Below are 22,477 nucleotides of genomic sequence, written 5' to 3' on the forward strand. Positions count from 1 at the left end.
GTCTTTTTAAATAATGTCTCTTTTTTCTATTAATTTTTAATAATAATTTTTTCAATTAATTATTTTTCATTAAATAATGACTTTTGTTAAATTACACTGTACTTTCTTAAATATTAACATTTTTAAAGATATAAGCTCATCCCGATGTTACACTCGTCGAAACCTATCATTTAAGTACCCACATGCATTTTCATATATTTTTATATATACATATATATATAAATATATGAAAAATTGATGTGGGTACTCAAATGAAAGGTCTCGATGAGTGTAATGTCAGGGTGAGCTTATATCTTCAAAAATATCATTAGTTGACAAGATAGCAAAGTCAGTTCTTAATTATTGACATTTTTTGAGATATAAGCTCACCCTGACATTACACTCATCGAGACATTTCATTTGAGTACCCACAACAATTTTTCATATATTTATATATATATATATATATATATATATATATATATATATATATATATATATATATATATATATATATATATATATATATACCAATATATAAATATATGATAAATTGATGTGGGTACTCAAATGAAAGGTCTCGATGAGTGTAATGCCAGGATGAGCTTATATCTTTAAAAATGTCAATATTTCACAAGATATTTGTTAAATTGCATTGTATTTTCTAAAATATTGACATTTTTAAAGATATAAACTCATTCCGGCGTTACACTCATCAAGAGCTTTCATTTGAGTACCCACATGCATTTTTGATATATTTATAATACATACATATATATAATATATATATAAATATATAATATATATGAAAAATTGATGTGGGTACTCAAATGAAAGGTCTCGATGAGTGTAATGCCAGGATGAGCTTATATCTTTAAAAATGTCAATATTTCACAAGATATTTGTTAAATTGCATTGTACTTTCTAAAATATTGACATTTTTAAAGATATAAACTCATTCCGGCGTTACACTCATCAAGAGCTTTCATTTGAGTACCCACATGCATTTTTGATATATTTATAATACATACATATATATAATATATATATAAATATATAATATATATGAAAAATTGATGTGAGTATTCAAATGAAAGGTCTAGACGAGTGTAACATCAGGATGAGCTTGTATCTTTAAAAATGTCAACAGTTCACAAGATACAAGGTCATCTCTTAATTATTGATATTTTCCAAGATATAAGCTCATCTCGATGATACACTTATCAAGAGCTTTGATTTGAGTACCAACATGCATTTTCATATATTTATATATATAATATATATAAATATATAAAATAAATGAAAAATCGATGTGGGTACTCAAATGAAAGGTCTCGACGAGTGTAACATCGGGATGAGCTTATATCTTTAAAAATGTCAATATTTCAAAAGATACAAGGTCATTTCTTAATTATGTATCTAGAGATAGAGCAAAAAAACCGATTTTATCATATAACTATCTTGGAAACAATATTTTTCTTCTTCTCTTAATAATGAAGATTTATAATTCTTTATATTAATTTTTTTTTATCAATCCATAATTTAAAAAATTTTTATAAGAACAAATTATTAAAAAAAAAGAGATACTATTAAAAAAAGACTAAACTGACATTACATATTTAAATCTTATATAAATTTCTAATACAAAAAAGCCATTGAAGCTGATATTTGGCTTGCACTGATTATCATTATTATTATCATCATATTTTGTATCATCTCGTAGAAGATCGTTACATTTTTAATAAGTATTAAGTATAACGTACAAAAATTTTTTGACATAAAATTTTTATCGAGGTAAATTTTAGTTATTGATATCATATATTGTCAGAGCATATATATTACAAATAAGGACGGGTTATTCTCATCAATTAATAATTAAATTAAGTAATATCTAACAAGAAATGCACAATAAAGCTCTGACGGAAAATAAATAAATAAATACAAGTGCTTTTTAGGCCATAATTCAAGTGTAGACATCAAAATACGTCGGAACAATAAACTCAGATCCAATTAATAGTATATATACAAATAAATTTTAAATCAGCAGGATTTTCGAGCAATAAATAATTATTTTAATTTAATTTGTCCCTGTCATATTACTCTTATTAATTATATCTTTATAATTATAACCATTTCCAACTTATGATAAAAAATAATAATATTTACAAATATAATCTACAATGAATGACTGTTACGTTGATCACTTACTTAAGCTTTCGTTACAACGTACCTTTTTATCCGGTAACAAGACTAAATATTATCCGGAGAAAATTATCGGTATTAACCGACTCGTTTTTTATTTTTTAAGTAATTAACCATAAAGTCACAATTATTATCCGAGAATAAAAAAATGATTAATAAATTAGCAGACATTAAACAATTTTTTATTTTTTTTAAATTAAATTAAAACCAAAAAAAATATTTAAAAAAATTACTTTGATTGTTTTTTTAAATTTTCTGAATGTGAAATTAAAAAAAAAATTTTTTATTAATTTTATACATGTGGACTTTAAAAAAAAAATTTTTTTACAAATTTTTCAATAAGAAAAATTCAAAAAATTGTCAAATGTCTGCTAAATTTATTTTCATAAAATAATAATAATAAAATTAGCAGACATTAAACAATTTTTTATATTTTTTTTTATTAATTAAATTATAACTAAAAAAATAATTCAAAAAATTGCGTGGATTGTTTTTCTTTAATTTTTTACTTAAACATTAAAAAAAAAAAATTTTATAAAAATTTTTCAATACGAAAAATCGTTAAATGTCTGCTAATTTTATTTTCATAATAAAATGATAGTAAAATTAGCAAAAATTAAACAATTTTTTTTTATTAATTAAATAAAAAATTGTTTTTTAAATTTTCTACATGTGAAATTAAAAAAAAAAATTTTTATAAATTTTTCAATAAAAAAAATTCAAAAAATTATAAAATGTCTGGTAAATTTATTTTCATAAAATAATAATAAAATTAGCAGACATTAAACAATTTTTTATATTATTTTTATTAATTAAATTAGAACTAAAAAAATATTTCAAAAAATTGCATGAATTGTTATTTAAATTTTTTGCTCGAGAAATGAAAAAAAAAATTTTTTTTTGATAAATTTTTTAATAAATAAAATAAAAAAAAATATCTGATGTCTCCTAATTTTATTTTTATATAAATGATAGTAAAATTAGCAAAAATTAAACAATTTTTTTAATTAATTAAATTATAACAAAAAAATTTTTTTTTAAATAAGTTTTTTAATAAAAAAATTATTTGATGTCTCGTAATTTTATTTTCATAAAAAATGACGGTAAAATTAGCAAAAATTAAACAATTTTTTTAATTAATTAAATTATAACAAAAAAATTTTTTTTTAATTAAATTTTTTAATAAAAAAAATCATAAAAATTGTCAAATGTCTTCTGATTTAATTTTTATAATAAAATAAAAAATAAAGAATAATCTCCGGGTGTTAAATTTAGTAATGTTACTTAATAACATTTTTTTAAATACTGTGGAGCAACTATTCAGTAGTTATTGCGCTGAAATAAATTTCAACCGCTTCCTAACGAATTCACAAATATATATAAACATTTCTTTTATATATACAAATTAAAAATAATCAGCAACTAAAAAGATAAAATTTACAAAATGAAAAATAAAATAATAATTTTATCTTTTCATGTCATGAAAAATATATATAAATATTTATATATGTATACTACACAAACAAGCATCAATTTTAATTACGCATTGTGCGCTCGATTTATGGAAATATTTGTCTGCCTCGTGACTCGCGGCGTCGGTTTTTTCAGTGCGGGTATGCATGATTTGGGTGCTTCAGACTTGTCTTTAGTGAATTCGTCGTCAATTATTTGGCTCGCGGAGTCACGGGGCTTGATTATTCTTCTCACTACTGAATTCGGTTGGATTTGAGATTTTTCTTTTTCTAGCTCAGCGACTCCGTTATTGTTTAGGTTGATAGAGTTTGTAATACTACTATTGCCATTAAGTAAAAGATTTGATGCTCGAGTTTGTTCCTGACGAGGCCTAATTGTTCGCGGGCGTTCAATCTTCCGATTATTTTTAGTGCTACTGCTACTCGTACCATTGCTGCTCATTTCTGCTATTGATAGCGGTCGTTGTGATATATTTTGATTCCACGATTCACTCCAACTAAAAGAATTTAAAAAATTTTTAATTTATATTAATATTATTGGAGAAATTTAATAAAAAATGGAAAATTCATCAAAATTCAAAAAAAAGTCACCAAAAAGAAAAATAAAAAAAAATTAATAAAAATTTGTTAAAAAAAACTATCAAAATTTGTTAAAAATCAAATTTTATCGAAATTAAAAAAAAATTTTAATTTTATAAAAGCTTCTTAAAAATCAAATTTTTTCAAAATTTGTTAAAAATTAAATTTTATCAAAATTAAAAAAAATTCAAATTTTATCAAAATTTTAAAAAAATTAAAATTTCATCAAAATTTGTTAAAACTCACATTTTATCAAAATTAGTTAAAAATCAAAATTTATTAAAATTTGTTAAAAATTAAATTTTATAAGAATTAAAAAAAATTCAAATTTTATCAAAATTAAAAAAAAATTCAAATTTTATTAATATTTTTTAAAAATCAAAATTCATCAAAATTTGTTAAAAATTAAATTTTATAAAAATTAAAAAAAATTGAAATTTTATCAAAATTAAAAAAAATTGAAATTTTATCAAAATTAAAAAAAAATTCAAATTTTATCAAAATTTAAAAAAAATTCAAATTTTATCAAAATTTATTAAAAATCAAATTTTATAAAAGTTTCTAAAAAATCAAATGTAAAAATTTTTAAAAAATTAAAATTTTATCAAAATTTGTTAAAAATCAAATTTTATCAAAATTTAAAAAAATTCAAATTTTATCAATATTTGTAAAAAATCAAAAATTTATTAAAATTTATTAAAAATTAAATAAAATTTAAATTTTATGAAAAATTTCTTAAAAATCATATTTTAACAAAATTTCTAAAAAAACAATTTATAAAAATTTGTTAAAAAAATGTATAAAAAAAAAATAATTTCCAAAAAAAAATTAAATTGTCGTTAATCAAATAATTATCACTCACCCCACACGGCTAAACGCAGCATGAAATATTATTTAAATGTGAATTTATTACATTCTTTTTAAAATTAATTACTCTAGCGTTACATTATCACACCCATGCTTCTATTATTGTTTTTTTTTTTTTTTTTTTTAATTCAATTAAACAGGTACTTTATATATGTACATATTATACAAAAATATGATTTCCAAAATTATAAGATTAAAATATAAAAACACTTCTCAGCATTAGCGCTAGAGGCGTGTAAAATTAGTCTCAAGTTAATAGACCAAAGGTCACGTTTTTTTCTCTCTGACGCATGCAATCTATTGCTATATTGTTAATAATAAATAATTTATAATCTATCATCGTTAATTATATAATGAAATAATTAAAAAGCACTAGAGATACTCTGAAGAAGGAAATAAACGAAAATTAACCAAATAAGCGTAAATAATGATATTAAATGCACACAAAAGTAAATATCCCATTAATAAATCACATGGACTGACGCACTCTACCTTCCCGATCCTGAAGCTGTTTATTCGAACGCATCAGACAGCACCAGGGCAGCAATAAAAATTTATTCACATACTTTTTTAGACACTAATTTGTGAATCGAATGATTATGATTGACATTTAATGGTTCTATTTTAATAAATTACCTAACGAGAGGCCCCATGCCATTGTCTTGCGGAAATCCTTGCAGTAATGATGGTCCTGCTGATATCGGACGAATCTTTGGGGTGAAAAAAAAATTTATTAGATTACATAGATTTATTGATTGAAGGGTAAAATGGGTCTAGCGAACCTTTTCAGTCTGAGTAGCAGCGTTAGACATGTCTTTCGTGGAACTTCCATACGAAACACTGCTATTTTGAGAATCCACACTGTTTATCAAGTCCTGCTGCTTAGCGACTTGCAGCTGCAAATTTTGTATCGCTCTGTCCTTATCTTCTAATTGTCCTTGGAGAAATATTACTTGTCTACGTAAATCAGTCAATTCGTCGGCAATATTTAGTGCTCCGTTTGATAATAAACCGCTTGAATCGGTGCTGTCTTCATTCAGGTTGTGGAAGAGACCATTCTGTTGAAAAATTTTTTATTAAGTTTCTAGTAACCTTGCAGTCACTATGTGAACTATAAATAAATAAAATTTTGCTTTATTAAATAATTACTTTTGAAATTGCACTGTACTTTCTTAAATAATGACATTTTTTAAGATATAAGCTCATCTTGATGTTACACTCTTCAAGAGCTTTCATTTGAGTACCCACATCCATTTTTGATATATTTTTCATATATACATATATATAATATATAAATACATAAATAAATGAAAAATTGATGTGGGTACTTAAATGAAAGGTCTCGATGAGTGTAATATCAATATGAGCTTATATCTTCAAAAATATCATTAGTTGACAAGATATCAAAGTCAGTTCTTAATTATTGATATTTTTTAAGATATAAGCTCATCCCGATGTTACACTCATCAAGAGCTCCCATTTGAGTACCCACATGCATTTTTGATATATTTTTCATACATACATATATATAATATATATAAATATATGAAAAATTGATGTGGGTACTCAAATGAAAGGTCTCGATGAGTGTAACACCAAGATGAGCTTATATCTTTAAAAATGTCAATAATTGTCAAAATAGCAAAGTCAGTTCTTAATTATTGAGATTTTTTTAAATATAAGTTCATCCTGATGTTACAGTCATCAAGAGCTTTCATTTGAGTACCCACATCAAATTTTCATATATTTTTCATACATACATATATATAATATATATAAATATATCAAATATATGAAAAATTGATGTGGGTACTCAAATGAAAGGTCTCGATGAGTGTAACTTCGGGATGAGCTTACATTTTTAAAAATGTCAATATTTCTCAAGATACAAGGTCATTTCCTCATTATATATCTCGAGATAGAGCACTTTCAAATGCAGCCTAAATGTTAAGAAAAAAGAACTTACCACCGAAGTGTTGAATGGATTGAGAGTATCCGCCTAAAAAAAAAATATTAAAAATTAATATCCAGTAAAATTACCAAAAAATAGACATGTAAAGCACAAAGTGAAAAAAAAAAAACAAAACAAAATAAAACGTACCCTCGTCAAATCTTTCTCTTCAGACTTGATTGATTACCAAGAAGACAATCACAAAAAACAAATAAAAATAGACGTTAACCAAATAAAAAATTGTCAGTAACAAAAACAAAAATGGTGATTAATGCGGTGCAAAAAACACTGATTTAATTTCAATAAATATTAAATACCTCCTGAATGATGCGCATGAGTTTCAATAACCCGGTCTTGATGTAAACAATGTCTTGCTGGTAATTACATCGCTCTAACCTGGGGCTTCCTTCGTCGCCGGAGTCAAGACTCGGGGATTGACCCTGTCAAATTCATTATTTCTATTATTTTAATTTAATTAATGGTTTTTTTCTAATAAAAAATTTAAATAATTTTAATTTTAATTTTTTTCTTTATTTCTTAATTAATTAATTAAAAAATTTAAATTTTCATAAAATAGCATTTGAATTTTAATTAAAAATAATGAAATTTTTATTTTTTTTTTTAAATTATTCATTAAAGAAACTAAAAAATTATTAGACTTATTTTTTTTTAAGAAAATTTCATTCCAAAAAAAAATATCTGTCAACTTTATGAAAAATTAAATTAGCCATAATCTAAAAATTATTATTTATAATTATTTAATTTTAATAAAAATAATTTAAATAATTAAGAAACTTACGTTAGCTGTTAACACCGGCCTGAAAGGACTGGCAACCTGTCGTGTTCTTACGCTGTCCAAAGAACGGGGTGAGTCGGTGCCAGTTCTGCTGCGCAACAGCCTAGAAGTTCTTGCACTTCCGATTCTGGATCAAAAAAAATTATTTCATTATTTTATCATCAATAACATTGTAATTAATCATTCGTAATACAATTTAGCATAGACAAATATTTATATTAATGCACATTTAATAAATAATCATTGTCAATTTATCGGTACAGGCTGATGTAAGGATCAAATAAAAATAAGCGTTTAATTTGTATTTTGTATTTGAACAGACCTTGGGTCAACTTTTCCCCGATTAGCGGCTGAAAAAGTCACTATTAATTTTGAGTGTCTTGGAGGCGGGGACCCGCCGGTCGGCGTCGTGCTCTCGGATGACAATCCGGAATCTTTTCCCTCGGCATTATCCCTTATTTGCAAGTTATTTAGGTCAACTGTGGTTCTATTTACCACCCCGGGATTCGCAGTCACTTTAACCCGTGGGATTAACGTTACACGTCTCTTGGCGCCTTTATCTTCTGGATTAGAGGCCATCGCTTGATTTTATTTATTTTATTATCATGCTTGGAAAATCTTTAGACAGTTTTTTAATTTTTTATTAGCCAATTAATTAATTTTATTTTTTTTAATAAAATTTAAACTACAAAAATATTTTTAATAATTTCACTTATAATTCTTCTTTCATAGAAAATTTTTTTAAAATAATTTATTCACTTGAAAAAATTAAATAAAAATTTTTTACAATTTTTAGTCAATTAATTATAGACAAAAAATATTTTTAAAAATTTAACTTATAATTTTTTTCTACTTTTAAAATTTTTAATAAAAAAGTCCAAAAATTATTTTTTATAATTTAATTTTAATAAATTTTCACAATTTTTATTTAATTAATTATTAGAAAAAAATAATTTAAAAAATTTAATTAAAAATTTTTTTTAAATTTGTTCAATAAGAAAAAATTAACTAATTATTAATTAATTAATTATAAATAAAAAATTTTTTAATTTCTTAGAATTTAAATTTAATAAATTTTCACAATTTTTATTTAATTAATTATTAGAAGGAAATATTTTCAAAAATTTAATTTAAAATTTGTTTATTAAAAAAAATTAAATAATTTTTTTAATTAATTATGAATAAAAAATTTTTAAATTTATATAATTTAATTTTAATAAAAATTTAATAAATTTTCAAAATTTTTACTTAATTAATTATTAGTAAAAAATGTTTTTAAAAATTGAATTTATAATTTTTTTAAAATTGTTTTTTTAAGAAAAAATTAAATAATTTTTAATTAATTAATTATGAATAAAAAATATTTAAATTTATTATAATTTAATTTTAATAAAAATTATTTAATAAATTTTCACAATTTTTATTAAATTAATTATTAATAAAAAATATTTTCAAAAATTTGTTTATTAAGAAAAATTTTAATAATTTTTAATTAATTAATTAATCATGAATAAAAAATTTTTAAAGTTTTTTTTTTAAATAAAATTTTATTTACAATTGAAAAACTGTCAGATAAATAAAAATAGACAATTAGAACAGCACGGAGTTTAAAGAGAGTGAGACTGAAGATAACTGAATAGAAACAAGAGGCCGTTTTAAGGCTGGAGCTGACTCATCTCAGTCCCACACTGTACTGTGTCCGATACATTAAATAAAATAAAACGGTCGCTCAATCTAAATAGCTCATCCAATCATTAAACACTTATATTAATTTGGAACATAATAATAAGTCTAAGTGGGGATTAAACAATCTGAAACTCTTTCAGTAACTAGTTGTAATCTTAGACTTGCGCGTCGGCACAAATTACAGTCCCCAAAGTCAAGGTCTCATCAGTGAATAGTTTAACTCTCCTTCCTTGTAATTATTAATAACTCTTTTTATTTCTAAATTACGCATTGCGTCAAACGCGATCTTTACTCCGGTCCGCTAGTTGTTATTTATTTATAAGATAGACAACACACATCACAATTTATGATAGTAACGTGTGAAATGATGGATTGTGTAGTTTTTGGGGGAAGAATAATGATTTTGAATTTTATACTGAGACTGACGAGAGAAAACTGCGGAGCTGCACCTGGAAAGACGGAAAATCGCTCGCGTGAATTTTCGCGCAAGCGCTTACCGACTTCTCAGGACGCTCGATATTCTCTACTCCAGAGCTCTGGGGAAAATATATGACACCGTTTTTTAGATAGTTAATGAAATATTTAATGGAATTAATTATTAATTATTCTTGGGAAGAAATTTTAGGAATTTAGATTGACAATTTTAGGGAAAAAAAAAAATAATTAATTTTTTATTTTTAAGGACATAAAAAATATCTCTAGATACATAATTAAGAAATGACCTCGTATCTCGTGAACTATTGACATTTTTAAAGATATAAGCTCATCCCGATTTTATACTCATCGAGACCTTTCATTTGAGTACCCACATCAATTTTTCATATATTTCATATATTTATATATATTACATATATGTATATATGAAAAATATATCAAAAATGCATATGGATAGTCAAATGAAAGCTCTTGATGAGTGTAACATCAAGATGACCTTATATCTTAAAAAATGTCAATAATTAAGAAATGACCTTGTATTTTGTGAACTATTGACATTTTTAAAAATATAAGCTCATTCCGATGTTACACTCATCGAGATCTTTCATTTGAGTACCCACATCAATTTTTCATATATTTCATATATTTATATATATTACATATATTTATAAATGAAAAATATATCAAAAATGCATGTGGATACTCAAATGAAAGCTCTTGATGAGTGTAACATTAGAATGAGCTTATATCTTACAAAACGTCAATAATTAAGAAATGACCTGGTATCTTGTGAACTATTGACATTTTTAAAGATATAAGCTCATCTCGATGTTATACTCATCGAGACCTTTCATTTAAGTACCCACATCAATTTTTCATATATTTATATATATTATATATATGTATATATGAAAAATATATCAAAAATGCATGTGGATACTCAAATGAAAGCTCTTGATGAGTGTAACATTAGAATGAGCTTATATCTTACAAAATGTCAATAATTAAGAAATGACCTGGTATCTTGTGAACTATTGACATTTTTAAAGATATAAGCTCATCTCGATGTTATACTCATCGAGACCTTTCATTTAAGTACCCACATCAATTTTTCATATATTTATATATATTATATATATGTATATATGAAAAATATATCAAAAATGCATGTGGGTACTCAAATGAAAGCTCTTGATGAGTATAACATCGGGATGAGCTTATATCTTTAAAAACGTCAATATTTAAGAAATGACAGTGCGATTTAACAAAAGTCATTATTTAATAAAGCAAAATTTTGATTATCTATTATTCGCTGGTCATGCAGTGACTACAAGGTTGCTAATTTTTTTTAAGTTTAAAATTCGAAACTAAAAAATTACATCATAAATTTTTCTTAAAAAAAACTTATAATTTTAAATATGAAAATATAAATTGCAGTATCAAATTTCTGTAAGCAACCTTGACTTTGAACAAATGGTGCAGTGCAGCCCTATAAAAAATCGCAGACACCAGACACCGCAGGCTCAAAAAATAAAAAAATTAATTTAAAATAAAAATAATAGAAGCCACTACTAAAATAAAATAACTAAAAAAATTAATGGTGATGTATCCTGTTGGTATCCCGGCAACCGACAACCAGCAACTCGCTCGATTTAGTGCCAAAAAGTCTAGTCACGCTATTATGCAAATTTATTATAGTACTATGTTACATTACAGCGACGATAGTCACCGCGATAGCATTTGCATTAAAAAATCCCCGGTTAACCGCGAGGTTGCTCTTAGTTATACATATTACATTAATATTATGTACACAGTCCATCGGAATATCAGAAATCATCAAAGTAAAAATAAAAAACTAAAATGATAGCTCGGTCGTAGGATTGTTTTACAAACGCACGCGATACCGCACCGTCCTTGTCCCAGAAATAAAAAAATAAGAAAAGATTGTAATTATGAGTATGTAAGCCAGTAATTAAGGTCATCGACCGCTTCTTACTAAAATTCTTATTATTTATTAATAAATAATAAGGCTGCATTGTTAATTTTAATTTTTGAGGAAATAATTCAACTTTTAATCTAATAAAATAAAATAGAATTGAATTGAATTGAATCAAAATAATAATTGGAAGGTTGAAATAAAAATATAAGGAAGGATTGAGTAAAAGAAAGCAAATGCCGCAACCGGACAAAGAAAATTAAAGTTGGTACACTGGCCAACTAGTGACGCTCTAATTACCGACAAAATTACTCGGATTAGAATAATATTTTCCCAATCATGTAACAATGTAAAAAGGTTTTTTTTTCTTCCTTGAACATTGGTAATAACCGCCTAGCCGGAGTTTTTATTTTTTTATATTTATGTAACTTGTATTGAGTGAAGAGTTCAGTTCTCGAGTCTTTGTCTTGACTTGGTGCTTAGCTATAAGCGTAAATGTCATCGACCTGGTGATTATCCGCAAAAAACGCCTTGGAGTCCATGGTAGCGCACTAATTTAACCTCAATTACTTAAGCACAACTAAACACTGGATCCTAAAAAATGCTGACACTACTTATTGCTAGTGACTCATATTTCGATCGGGTTTTTATTTTTGTTTGAATCTATTTAACATTAAATAACCGCTACGCTAGCACAGAGCTTAGAGCATACCAGCAGGTGTCTGACACAAAAAACAAGGCCTTGTATTAAGGTTTTATTTCATGGTAATTTTTATTTATAAACCAAAAACTAGCTACTACATTTAATTATGGATCATGCTGAGCATGAATGATTTTTTTTTTTTTTTTTTTTTTAATTTAGGGTGGTAATTTTTATTTTTTTCTACTGCCATGCTGTTAGTACTAGAAGCCGTGTCCGAAGCTACACTGTTAAATAATTAATGGTTGTTTTTTAATAAAAATTTTAATTAATTAATTAAAATTTATCTAAAATAAAATTTTAATTTTAATTAATAATAATAAAATTTTTATTTTAATTAAAAATAATAAAATTTTTATTTTAATTTAAAATTTATTTATTAAAAAATCAAAAAAATGGTCGACTTTATAAAAATTAAGTTAGCTAACATCTAAAAATTTTTTTTATTGAAAAAAAATTTTATTATTAAAAAAAATGAAGTACAAATTTTAGTAAATATTTTTTTTCCAATTTAATTAATGAAAAAAAATTAAAAATGTCGGCTAACTTTTGTATTATTTTAAATGAAAATTAAATTAGCCGACATTTAAAATTTTTTTTGATAAAAAAATTTGAAAAAAAAATTTTCTTTTTAGAAAAATTAAAAAACTAAGTGCAATTTAAAAAAAAATTTATTTGTAAAAAAATGAAGTACAATTTTTGATAAATATTTTTTTTTCCAATATAATAAATAAAAAAAAATTAAAAACGTCGGCTAACTTTTGTATTATGTCAAATAAAAATTTAATTAGCCATCTAAAATTTTTATAATTTTTTTTGGTAAAAAAATTAAAAAAAAAATTTTCATTTGTAGAAAAATTAAAAAACTATAAGAGCAATTTAAAAAAAAAATTCTAGTTCTAATTTAATAAATTGCAAAAATGGATAACTTTATTATTATTTATGTCAACTTTTATTCTTATAATTATCCTTCAATTAAAATTAAAAACATTCACAACCATGCTTAAAAAAAATTTTTCACAGTGCGCAAGCGATGATTTTTAAAATATATAATAATTATTATTAAAAAAAAATAAAATAACAAAAATTTGTGAGTAATGAGTACGTCGAATAATCTTCGGACACGTTCCAAATACATCAATTTCGTAAAGACGTATATAAATATCCATAAATATATAATATAATATAAATATAAATATTGATAAGGAAGGGAAGATGCAGATATTTTCGATTATTTACCCATTGGCTGGAGTTACGAGTTTAGATCCTGAATTCTGGACAGCTGGTTCCTTCATTGTGGTCTTGACTTTTCTGTCCTCAATAACTTTACTCATAAGTGTTATTGTTCTTTTACCCTCGCAAATTATTAATTATTTCCTCGGCAAGACTTTATTTCAATAATTAATAATAATATTAAGTCACTGCGGGCGCGAATGCATCACAAACAGTAAATTTATTTCACTCAAGTGTGTTCACTTTTAAGTCACCAAGTACGTATAATTTTCTCAGGCACGACTCTTTACTTACTGTTACTGTTTTTATCATTATTATTATTATTACTATTACTTAGTAAAACTCTAACTTATTGTCCTTTTGGTAAATAAATTTTTTTTTCCGCCCGCAGATTCAAATTAAATTTCCCCTTTTTTATTTTAAATATTCACAATAATTACTGGCTAATTATTTTTTAATTATTTTTTACGTATATTAATTGAGGAACTAATTATTCTATTAAACGAGGTATTGGTTATATATTTTAATGGAAGATGTAATAATAATGAATATTAAAAATATAAGAAACTACAACCCGTAGAAAATGATTTTAAAAATAATTATCTAAGACGATTAACGCTGTTAATAAATGGATTATTAGATTATTAAACGTTACTATAACAACAACTTGATATGAAATTGGAAAAATATTGACTCTTATCTAATGTAAGTTTAAGTACCGACCGACTAATTTTTGCAGTAAAAATAATTTGTGCAAACCCGGAAACTTTTACAAACTTCAATCGGTGAGAATTGGAAGAATAATTGTAATTAAAGAATAATTAAGTGTATAATTGGAATGGCACTGTATTGGGCGGACAGAAGAGACTTGTCCTTCGAGCCCTCGCACGGCACTAGCACCTGGAGTATTAGTGGTTAGTCATCGAGGGAGGGCTGGTGAGTGTTTGCTAGTTAGGATAAGTCAGTTGATAGTAGTCCCCACCCGTAGCCTCCTCATCCTCGATTTGCAATTGCTTCACTCGCTTAATAAGTGCACTAGAACACAAAACAACTACCTCTCAGTCACCCGATTATCATTCAATCATTTTTAGATTTGTTTTTTATGCTGAGGGGCTCTAGCATCTTACCCCATGACCACGACGAATTTTTACAAAACCCCAAGCTAAGTTTTATTTTATTTGGTGAGTTTTTTTAGATGAAGTTCATGCTGCGGTTTAATGACAATTGCGACATGCAAACATAAGCAGGATTTTTTTTTTGGTAATGGCAATTATTAATCAGGAATTTTAAGCGTATTTTAATTATTAATAGATGATTGAAAATTTTTGGTAGTTAAAATTAAATTATTAAAATTCTTTTTAATAAATTTTAATAAATATAACTTTCAGAATCTTTTGAAACGAATTTAATTGAAAAAATTTTGTTTGAATTTAATTTTCAAAATTTTTTAAAACGAATTTAATTAAAAAAATGTTATTCTAATTTAATTAGAAAATATTTTTCAAATGAATCTAATTTTTACAAATTTATTTAAATTAAATTAAAACAAAAATTTTAATAAATTTAATTTTCAAAATTTATTAAAACGAATTTAATTAAAACAATTGTGTTTTAATTTAATTAAAGAATATTTTTAAATGAATTTGATTCAAAATACTATTTCAATGAATTTAATTTTAAAAAATTTATTTAAATTTAATTAAAACAAAAATTTTAATAAATTTAATTTTCAAAATTTTTTGAAACGATTTTAAATAAAAAAATTTTGTTTTAATTTAATTAAAGAAGATTCTTTAATGAATTTAGTTAAAAATATTTTTTAAATGAATTTAATTAAAAAAATGTCGTTTTAATTTAATTAAAAAATATTTTTTAAATGAATTTAATTTTAAAAAATTTATTTAAATTTAATTGAAACAAAAATTTTAATAAATTTAATTTTCAAAATTTTTTAAAACTAATTTAATTAAAAAAATGTTGTTTTAATTTAATTAAAGAATATTTTTTAAATAAATTCAATTAATAATACTTTATCAATGAATTTAATTTTAAAAAATTTATTTAAATTTAATTAAAACAAAAATTTTAATAAATTTAATTTCCAAAATTTTTTGAGATAAATTTAATTAAAAAAAAAAATTTTTTTTTAATTTAATTAAAGAATATTTTTTAAATGAATTTAATTTTAAAAAATTAATTTAGATTTAATTAAAACAAAACTTTTAATAAATTTAATTTTCAAAATTTTTTGAAACGATTTTAAATAAAAAAATTTTGTTTTAATTTAATTAAAGAAGATTCTTTAATGAATTTAATTAAAAATATTTTTTAAATGAATTTAATTAAAAAAATGTCGTTTTAATTTAATTAAAAAATATTTTTTTAATGAATTTAATTTTAAAAAATTTATTTAAATTTAATTGAAACAAAAATTTTAATAAATTTAATTTTTAAAATTTTTTAAAACTAATTTAATTAAAAAAATGTTGTTTTAATTTAATTAAAGAATATTTTTTAAATAAATTCAATTAATAATACTCTATCAATGAATTTAATTTTAAAAAATTAATTTAAATGTAATTAAAACAAAAATTTTAATAAATTTAATTTTCAAAATATTTTGAAATTAATTTAATTGAAAAAATGTTGTTTTAATTTAATTAAAGAATATTTTTAAAATGAATTTAATTAAAAATACTTATTAAATAAGTTTAATTAAAAAATCTTTAATTTTTGACGGATAAAATAAATTAAAACAAAAATTTTCAAGTATCTATTTAAATAATAATTAAAATTAATAAAAAAAAAATGAAACCAGCCATTTGACTTTAACAACTTGATACTCTAATTAGCGTAATTGAACGCCGGTGTCTGAATAATTAAAACAATAGCTAAACGCGGGTGCAACTGGAGTAGCAAAAAATTTTCAAAGTTTTATAAAAAATTCAATTAAAACTGAAGTAAGTAAGTCTGGTAGGAGTTTTTTGTTTCAAGCACTTGGTATGCAATATCAACGAGATTTATATGAATGCCGACGAGGGAGTTGAATAAAGTGAATAAAATGAATAAAGTGAATACCCATGAACTGGAGATCGATTGGTACAGTACTAACGCTATTATACTCGGAGGAAGCTGTTACACTAACTTCTTTAGCAAGCGAATGAACCGCGACGCCCCTTTATTATTACTCGCGATAAAACGACAAGAATAATAATAATAAATTAGTAACATATAGTAAAAAAAGCAGATAAAGATTGTATTGAGTGGAGAGCCAGACTGCAATACCGCGATATCTCCGACTACGAGGTCTGACGGCGAGCTGAGCACTAAAGTCAGTCTAAGCGTGGTGTCTGAAAATATACCAGCACTTATATATATATATATATATATATATATATATATATATATATATATATATATATATATATATATATATATATTTATATATACAGACAAGAGTACAGGCGGTGGGTTCGATCGTACCGTTGGTCGTTGGTGTACGTTCGCGTCAACCACCGGCTGCGCAAACCGTTCAATAGCTTTTAGTAGTATTAGTACTGCTGCAAGAAGGGAGAGCTAGAGTATTATTGTACCTGCATGTAAGTATATACCTATACTAACTATACAGCAATGTGTAATAGTAATTATCATTACAGGTAGTCAGCTACATAGTATGCTAGTACGCATCAGATTGTGGATTGTGGAGTAATATCCTTCCTCGTGCTCCATAACACTTTCTACAGGCTAAGGATCCATTTACTATTTATTATTACTTTTATTTAAACACTTTTTTTTTATAGAGATTGTTTTTATTTATTTACTGTTTTATTGGGGATTAATGTGAGTCATACCGCGAATGTGTCAATGAGACACGAGCCATTGGGTATATATCACTCAGTATGATTATTCTATTCAGCTGATGATTCAATACATCTTTGTTTATGTTCAGTTTTTTTTTAATTAATATTGATGATAAAAAAAAATTTTTTTAATTTATTATTCATTAAAATAATTCAAGCTTAAAATTTAAGTTAAAAAATAGCCTATTAATCTATATTAAGAGAATAAGAAAAATTTTGTTTCAAGGATAGCCATATGATAAAATCGATTTTTTTTAGTGAAATGCTCTATCTCTAGATACATAATTAAGAAATGGCGTTGTATCTTGTGAACTATAGACGTTTTTAAAGATATAAGCTCATTCCGATGTTACACTCATTGAGACCTTTCATTTGAGTACCCACATCAATTTTTTATATATATATATATTAGGGTGTGCCAAAATGTAACTCCCGTGGAGAACCTTTTAAAATTAGAATTTTTAGTTCCGCTTTTAACAGGGGCTGCGTTTGGGCATTTCCTGATATATTTTGGTGTGAGACAATGTATTTGATTTTCATAGAATTTTTTAACAGAAGCTTAGTTTGGGTATTTCCGGTGAAAATTCAAAATTTGGCCGGAAGTGCCCAATTAAATCTCCTGTTAAAAATCCTATAAATAATCAAATGAATTCTCTCAACCCGAAATATCTCAGGAAATGCCCAAACACAGCTGCTGTTAAAAGTGGAACTCAAAATTCCAATTTTAAAAGGTTCTCCACGGAAGTTACATTTTGGCACACCCTAATATATATATATATATATATATATATATATATATGAAAATTTGATGTGGGTATTCAAATGAAAGCTCTTGATGAGTGTAACATCGGGATGAGCTTATATCCTAAAAAATGTAAATAATTAAGAAATTACCTTGTATCTTATGAACTATTGACATTTTTAAAGATATAAACTCATCTCGATGTTACACTTATCGAGACCTTTTATTTAAGTACCCACATCAATTTTTCATATATTTCATATATTTATATATATTAATATATGATATATGAAAAATATATCAAAAATGCATGTGGGTATTCAAATGAAAGCTCTTGATGAGTGTAACATCGGGATGAGCTTATATCTTTAAAAACGTCAATAGTTAAAAAAGTACAGTGCAATTTAACAAAATTCATTATTTAATAAAACAAAATTTTATTTATTTATATTTCACAAGTCACGGCAGTCACATAATGACTGTAAGGTTGCTAATTTATGAATTAATTATAAAAATATTGATATTATTAAAAACTATTTATGTAAAAAATTGTTATAAATAATTATAAAAAAAATGTTTATCTTGAATAAATTATACTATTGAAATTTAATTAAATTATAATCTTATAACTCGATAAGAAAAATTAAATAGAAATCAGAACTTGTTATTAATTGCTTATTAATTGAAAGTTTTGATATAAAATATAAATAACAAGTAGATATAAATTTTTTTATCGATTTTTACACAAATAATTTTATGAAAATAAATGCTCAGCTTAGAAAGTTAAAGTAAAGTAATAATAAACTTGAATTATTTAAAGAAATTTAAAGAGCTGGTACTATTTTTAAGGATAATAATAATAAAATACTAAAGAAGTATTTATTAACTGTACTGATGTAGAATGAGTGTAAAGCTTCTACTGGTATATAAGTTTCTTAGAAACTCAATGACAGAATATATAATAAATATGTAAAGTTTATTGAATTAGTCGATGACCTGGATCTACAGTCGGCTGCTTTTATTGAAGTCGGAACGAGCGGCTTAATAAGAATAACAAACGACACTTGTATCGAGGAAAATAATTCTGTAGTATAACGCAATAATAATAACAATCACGATTGTTATTATAACATATGCGGGATATTGACTAGAGGACAACATAAAGCTAACATATAAGCTTATTTACAAATTTAAAAAAAGGCTAAGCGTTTAAATCATCTATGCTTATATTATGGTCCATGGCTTGTCCGAGTCATTAATTTAATCAATTGTTTTTTTTTTATAAATTGCCAATTAATTTAAGAAAAAAAGTTTTGAAAAGTCATGGACCACAATTGCTTGGAGTAATTAAAAAAAATACATACCCAGATTCGGAGATTTGCTGGTTGATGTTGGTGTTGTTGCTGGGGACTAAGTTGTTGTTGGTCAAATTTGAGTTTGAAATTTGGGGATGAGTGCCCAGGAGTGATGACCACTCTCTCATCACTTCCTCGCCCTGGGCCTCGAGCTCCGAGAGGATTGTCGCGTCGTCCATTTCGTGGATCGCTGGACTTGATTCAAATCTAAAGATTTTTTTTATTAAATTAGTGGTCAATATATATATATATTTTTTTTTTATTGATTATTTAAAAATTAATGTATTGATTTTTTATTAAATTAAAATTAATAAAATAATTTAAAAAATTTTACTTATACTTTTTAAAATATTTAGGGCCATTTTTTCAATCCAGAATAAAATTTTATCCAAGAAATAAATACTATTGTTAGTAAATCTAAATCTATATACCTAAAATATATAGATATATTTTAGCGTTGAATAAAATTTTATCCTGGATTAAAAAACTGTTCGTTAAAACTTTTAAAGATTTGATGATTTTAGATTTTTGATTAAAATTAAATTACCTTCGATGAGGTTCATCAAAAGAACTAGTTTCACTACGTTCATAGTCCAGCATTAAATCATCAGAAGTTATTGATTCACAGGGTGACAGAGTGTCAACACTTCCAGTTCTGCTGATTCTTCGGCAATTTAGTGGACTGTTTTCAATGTGTTTTCCTTGTACTGAATCTGAAAAATTTTTTAAATAAAATTTATTAATTAATTTTAGAGTTGTAAAATTTGAATGAAAGAATTATATATTAACTTATGAAAATTAATTTTTAAATAAAAATTTTAATTTTTCATTGAAAAATTTATTCTAACTAGCAACCTTGCAGTTACTATGTCACTGACCTGACTTGTGAACTATAAATAAATAAAATTTTGCTTTATTAAATAATGACTTTTGTTAAATTGCACTGTATTTTTTTAAATATTGACGTTTTTAAAGATATAAGCTCATCCCGATGTTACACTCATCAAGAGCTTTCATTTGAGTACCCACATTCATTTTCATATATTTTTCATATATTCATATATATATAAATATATAAAATATATGAAAAATTGATGTGGGTACTCAAATGAAAGGTCTCGATGATTGTAACATCGGGATGAACTTATATCTTTAAAAATGTCATTAGTTGACAAGATAGCAAAGTCAGTTCTTAATTATTGATATTTTTGAAGATATAAGCTCATCCCGATGTTACACTCATCAAGTGCTTTCATTTGAGTACCCACATGCATTTTTGATATATTTTTCATATATTCATATATATAATATATATATATATATATATATATATATATATATATATATATATATATATATATATATATATATATATATATATATATATATATATATATATATATAAATAAATAAAATATATGAAAAATTGATGTGGGTACTCAAATGAAAAGTCTCAATGAGTGTAACATCGGAATGAGCTTATATCTTCAAAAATGTCAATATTTTACAAGATACAAGGTCATTTCTTAATTATGTATCTAGAGATAGAGCAAAAAAACCAATGTTATCATACGACTATCCTGGACACAAAATTTTTCTTATTCTCTTAATAATATAGATGATTTAATATACTAATTTTTAACTGAAAAATTAATTTTAATAATTTAATATAATAATTTTCTATAAAAAAATAAAATCCAATTCTTTATTTGCATTCCAAATAAATTTCCATCAAAAACTTACTCGTCTTATTAACAGGTTCCATCAAAGTATTGCTACTGTCGGTAACTTGTCGACTAGCTCTCCCAGAAAGATTTTCCTGCGGAACCCTGGTAGTATCATCAAAAGTCAATCCAGGCTGATCCGCAATTTCATCATCAAAGTACTCCCTGCCCTCAGACAAACTAAGCGAATTAGAAGCATTAGTCGGTGTCCCCGGTGAATCATCCTCAACATTCCCGATCACCTTATCCGGAACCTTCTCCCTTTTAGAAGCTTGTCCATCCGACTGAGTGATACTCGCCGTAAGGCTGTCAACCAAACTGTCCACCGGAGAGGTTTCATCATCAATAAGAGTAGTCGAAGAGGCAGCAGCCGCCGCGAAAGCGGGATCTTCAATAGTGAGCATCACCGAGCGCAGAGAATTCTTTTGCACATTCAAGCCCGCAACTTGAGTAGCAGCCACAGCATTAACCCGCTGGCTGTTGAGACGCTGATTAGCACGACACTCGTCACTGGAGCTGAAGGAGTACTCATCAGCCATAGCCTCGCCGTGTCCGTACTCTGGGTCGTCTGAGCTAGGCGGACTGAAGTCGGATTTAATCGAGAGGACTTTCTCAGAGCGAGAGCGGTCTTTGAAGACCTTCTCTTCACCCAGTCCCTCGTCGTACCCTTCAGAGGAAGTTGTTGACATCGAGGTGATGGACTCTGTAGTGCAGTACCTGTATATTTTTAATAATTATTAAATTCTATTTTTTTTTTTTAAATTGATATATTTAATTATTAAAATTTATTTTTCAATAAAAAATTATAATTAGCTTATTAAATTTAATTTTTTGAAAAAAACATTTTTAATAATCGTTGAATTTAATTTTTTAATGAAAAATATTTTTAATAATTATTAAATTCTATTTTTTTTAAATTGATATATTTAATTATTAAAATTTATTTTTCAATGAAAAATT

General features: G+C 24.6%; 1 protein-coding gene across 7 annotated transcripts in view; it reads right to left on the reverse strand.

Moving 5' to 3' along the window:
• Positions 1–3,368: 3,368 nt before the first annotated feature.
• LOC123259380 overlaps positions 3,369–22,477 on the reverse strand; it is a 33,287-nt gene continuing 14,178 nt past the window's right edge. For 3 of the 7 annotated variants that reach the window (XM_044719862.1, XM_044719853.1, XM_044719844.1), the window contains 11 exons: positions 21,537–22,234; positions 20,341–20,506; positions 19,803–20,000; positions 7,850–7,973; positions 7,368–7,490; positions 7,201–7,224; positions 7,066–7,098; positions 5,882–6,157; positions 5,736–5,809; positions 5,095–5,103; positions 3,369–4,150 (listed from right to left, as the gene is read on the reverse strand). In XM_044719862.1, the coding sequence (XP_044575797.1) occupies positions 3,721–4,150; positions 5,095–5,103; positions 5,736–5,809; positions 5,882–6,157; positions 7,066–7,098; positions 7,201–7,224; positions 7,368–7,490; positions 7,850–7,973; positions 19,803–20,000; positions 20,341–20,506; positions 21,537–22,234 (2,155 nt within the window). In that variant the 3' untranslated portion in view covers positions 3,369–3,720. Of the gene's footprint in view, positions 4,151–5,094; positions 5,104–5,591; positions 5,608–5,735; positions 5,810–5,881; positions 6,158–7,065; positions 7,099–7,200; positions 7,225–7,367; positions 7,491–7,849; positions 7,974–19,802; positions 20,001–20,340; positions 20,507–21,536; positions 22,235–22,477 lie in introns of all 7 variants that reach the window. The other 4 variants (XM_044719882.1, XM_044719872.1, XM_044719899.1 and 1 more) reach the window with 3 other exon arrangements.

The sequence above is a fragment of the Cotesia glomerata genome, linkage group LG1, assembly GCF_020080835.1.
Source record: "Cotesia glomerata isolate CgM1 linkage group LG1, MPM_Cglom_v2.3, whole genome shotgun sequence".
NCBI lineage: Eukaryota > Metazoa > Arthropoda > Insecta > Hymenoptera > Braconidae > Cotesia > Cotesia glomerata.